The 4582-nt window shown below is 40.5% G+C and overlaps 1 protein-coding gene across 1 annotated transcript; it reads right to left on the bottom strand.

Annotated features, from left to right (window-relative positions):
- Positions 1-659: 659 nt before the first annotated feature.
- On the bottom strand, positions 660-3895 carry LOC138705705 (uncharacterized). The gene is made up of 3 exons (XM_069834279.1): positions 3661-3895; positions 3246-3376; positions 660-1180 (listed from the first exon to the last, which is right to left on the bottom strand). Exons 1-3 carry the CDS (start codon positions 3733-3735, stop codon positions 763-765), a joined length of 624 nt encoding a protein of 207 aa, XP_069690380.1. The 5' UTR covers positions 3736-3895; the 3' UTR covers positions 660-762.
- Between the last annotated feature and the right edge of the window lie 687 nt (positions 3896-4582).

Here is a 4582-nt window from a genome sequence, read left to right as displayed (position 1 = left end):
CCCTCAAATCCATTTTAATATTATCTTCCCACCTACGTCTCGGCCTCCCCAAAGATCTTTTTTCCCTCCGGCCTCCCAACTAACACTCTATATGCATTTCTAGATTCGCCCATATGTGCTACATGTCCTGCCCATCTCAAACATCTGGATTTTATGTTCCTAATTATGTCAGGTGAAGAATACAATGTGTGCAGCTCTGCGTTGTGTAACTTTCTCCATTCTCCTGTAACTTCATCCCTCTTAGCCCCAAATATTTTCCTAAGCACCTTATTCTCAAACACTCTTAATCTCTGTTCCTCTCTCAAAGTGAGAGTCCAAGTTTCACAACCATACAGTCTATCTACCAGTATTTGTTTTATTTATAATTTTTCTTCTAAACTTCTAGAAGTAAGACTTTTTTAGTAACTGTCCATAAAATTTATAATTCTATGGTACAAATATGAGGTTAAATATTAGAAATGGTATTAAAGTACAGTCCTATCGCTTCAACAGTTAAATTTATATTGTGCTAATATTTTACTAGGTTATACAATGATAACAAGAAAGCTACTTCAACCAAAACTCAAGTTTTAGCAAATGTTCGGCTGGTAACTGCTAAGGAGTATTTTGACTAATTTTCCACATTTCAGTAACCGCACACGAAATAAAAAAAATTAAAATCGCGAGAAAGAAATTTGTCATTTTATTCAGCAAAATAATCAGTGTGAGCTACAGGTCATTAGCACATAACAAATAGTTAATTTCAATGCAACACACACATCATTAACTCACCAGCTGTAGGATCTTCTCGAGCACCAGAGCTGTGTCCCAGCTGCGTGCATGGAACACCATCCTCGTGTGTGGCTTGTGCCGCGGTAGCACGGCCGCATCAGACACAGTGACTGAGCCATCGGCATCTGCCTCTATAAGCCACACCACACTGGCGAAGAAAAGGTCCACGAGAGGACATGTCTTGAGCTCAGTGTGCAGTGACGTAAGGAGCACTGTGGACTTCTTTGACTGCCTGGAGCACACTGACGCAGCATCCAGCAATGAGGCACACACAAGAGCAGCGCGTGCCTGGTCCTCTGTGAGGCTGCAGTAATGGTCCAGACTGTCCACGATCAAGACGCCTGGCATGTGAGCATGTTGGTGCAGGCTGTACAGCTGATGTGCCAGGTCCCGCCATGTTGGGAGATACCTGAGGGCATAGAATAGCCTCGATATGAACAAGCAATGAAACTCACCTAAAATTCCATAATCCAAAGACAGGTTCCATATTATGTATGGTGTAGAAAAAAAGACTCAAACTGCTGAAACAGAAATACAAGGTGGGACATGGAAAATGACTTATTTTTAAGTTGGTACCAAAGGTTAGGAACCCAAGGAACAATTTTTGGCTGACTAGTGAGTCACCATGAAGTCCTGCTCATGCAGGCGTAGGCCTAATAGGCTTATAGAAGATTTGAAAAAATATTTATACATAGGTTGGATAAAAAGTTATGGCAACAGTGCTGTCATGTGACGATGGTGCGTTCGAGAGCTGCCAGCTGTGTGGACATGAACAAGGACTGTTAGATGAGTTACTGCAGCCAGCGGCGACAGTACTCAGTCAATCTACTGCAGTGTGTAGAATGTTGACTTTCATAGGGATAGTGCGAGAGTCCTAAGACCACGTTTACAAACCTAAAGCAATGTTTCTGGATCAAAATTGAAGTGACACGGGGTCGTAGCGCACAAGAATGTTTTCAGGGACTGCGTGAAGCATGTGCCGATGCAGTATTGATATATCGCACAGTGGCACGATGGGTTAAAGCGTTCCGGGAAGGCAGGAATGCTGTTCAGGTTCTCCGTACAGGACGACCCCATGTGGAGGACAACACAGTTCAACTCCTTGCTTCCCTGTTCGATGCTAATCGCCGATGGACTGCGCGTGAGTTAGCAGCAGAAGTCAGAGTATGTCAGAAAACTGTGCTCCACATTCTGCAAGACATTCTGGGTTAAAGCAAAATTACAGGGCGTTGGATACCCCATGAAATTTCCGAGATTTAACAATGGCACCGCTATGCAGTTGCACAGGCCTTGTTGGACCAGTACCAAAGGAAAGATGACGACTTTCTTGGACGAATCGTCGCTATGGACGAAACCTGGGCTCGCTCATACGAACCAATCAAACTTGAAACGTCAATCAATTGAAGGGAAGCATCCAGGTTCTTCTCGTCCGAAGAAAGTGCGCCCTACATAAAGTGCTGTGAAGGTGATGTTCATTGTGGCGTATGACATTGATGGGGTAATACTGCACCATGCTCTACCTCCAAGGCAGACGACAAACACGGACTACTACTGGAGGTTCCTGCAGCACCACCTTCGTCCAGCCCTCATGAGAAAACGACGACACTTGGTGGTACAGAACCCCATCATTCTTCATGATAATGCAAGGAGTCACACCGCTGCTGCTGTCAAGGACCTCTTGCGCCGCTGGCAATGGGAGATTCTGGAACAGCCACCGTACTCACCCGATATGAGTCCATGCAATTACGATCTTTTCACAAAAGTGAAAGAACCACTGCGAGGGACCCGGTACAGAGACCAGAGATGAACTTATCCGTGCTACAGAGCGGTCAATACGGAACATCAACAAAGATGGACACGCTGATGGTGCACGATGCCTTCCAAACATTTGGAAAAAGGTAATAAATAAGGGGGGGGGGCGACTATATAGAAGGTATGTAAATGTTGTACCCCTGTGAATAAAGCCATGTCAGAAATATCGAACTGTTGCGATTACTTTTTTTCCATCCATAGTATATAGAAATATGAACATTGTGAGAATAAAATTCTGAGAATCTTTGGTATTAAACCATATCCTTATTAAGGATTATTTATCATACTAACCTATTAGCTTCTTTAATACATGTCTGAGTTCGGAATATCTGGCTTCAATTCTGCCTGAAGTGTTCCAACTGTAGGCCTAACCTTGGTAGGCATAGGCCTACGGATAAATAAATATTAAATAAGTTAAAACATGACATGAACAGAGAGGAACAGAAGTAAATAGATTCCGTCAAGAAATTGTATTTTTCTCAATTCAATCTTGTATTCTAATAGGAAAGCAAGTTAATTACAAAATACTTCAACTGATCTTTTTATTACATTGAATAAGTTGTTTTTATAGACCTAATTATATGAATCTTGCTCGGTTATGCTGTCGCTGTCTTCCTCTGCTACTGTCACTTGCACGATGCAAATTCACATTAAATACTCACATGAACCTGATGTTGCTCAATGCAGCAGCACTGTGTGGCGACACCCCATGCACTGGAGGCGGTAGAGCTGTGGGGGCGTTTGAAGAGATATACAGCACTTTGGAGCCCTGCTCTGCGAAGTGGACAGCACACTGCAAGGCAAAATCCACAATCATAATTCAGTGAAGAGAGAGTTACGAATGTTATATTCACTATTCTATCTTAGTGCGCGGACGAACATTATGTTTATTTACTTTTTCTTCTTGTCAGTTCTTTTGACATTCTAACATGCCAGTATGTTATTGAACAGGAAGTTAAATTGTTATTGTAACTGTAACGGATATATTGTATCACTGTACTCAATACAAATTAAGTTACATTATGTACTGCAGGCAAAGATTAGGAATACTTTTGTTACCGGTAATAAATATTTTACCTGAAAAAGTAATGATGATTTGTGAACATCTGTCGGTCCCACTAATAAAACAGAATATACATTATCTGGTGTCATTTCGTTAGCTTTAAACTGTAACTAAATCATGAAAATTCTCTTTACAATACTTTCAAACGATGCAGCTCTAATAAACACGGTGACAAATTCGAGACACAAGACGAAAACTAAAATATTGTATCCAATAATTTTGAAATGAGAACTCTCTCACTGCAGCCATTACAGTCAGTGTCACTAACCATTGCCAGCAAAAGTTGCTAAAGCAGTTCAATGAAACTAAATAGCTAAACTCTTGTAAACAGTCGTTTTATTTATATTCATCATACAGCAATAATAAAAATGTATCATAGTTAACAGATAAGTGCATATTAGAGTAATATATGACTAAAATAAAATAACGATATATAGTTATAAATTTAATGTGTTTGTAGAATTGGTTATTTCTATGTTAAAAAAAACATCCAATAAAATAATCCCTCTCCTCCATACTAATTCTCCTCTGGTGTCCTCTTAGTTACCCATTTGTCCGCCAGGTAACGTTGGCATTCAATGTTGTTCGGAAAGAGGAGAATTTAAGCCTGCCATGCATGCCAAGAGAGAGCGCAGTATAACAGCTTAGGTACTAGTCCTGCTTATTTTCCTCATGAAAACTAAACTACTCCGTGGACTAAACTGGAGCTGTCCCTAGGAATTTGAAGTCATAACATTTATCTTCTGTAATAATTATGTGGTAGGCTATATAATGTTTCTGTATATTAGTTGGACACTTTTCCGGAAAAATAGTTTTGTTGAGAGGCGAGAGTAAATCCATCGTAATCATCTTCTTCTAATACTGATCATTACTTCAATTAATTAGTGACACAGATGCATCTTTATTTCAAGCCAGAGCTTGCTTATCCTTACACTG

Source organism: Periplaneta americana, chromosome 9, assembly GCF_040183065.1.
Source record: "Periplaneta americana isolate PAMFEO1 chromosome 9, P.americana_PAMFEO1_priV1, whole genome shotgun sequence".
Lineage (NCBI taxonomy): Eukaryota > Metazoa > Arthropoda > Insecta > Blattodea > Blattidae > Periplaneta > Periplaneta americana.
The sequence above is the reverse complement of the archived record's forward strand: the minus strand, read 5'-3'. Positions and strand labels throughout refer to the sequence as shown.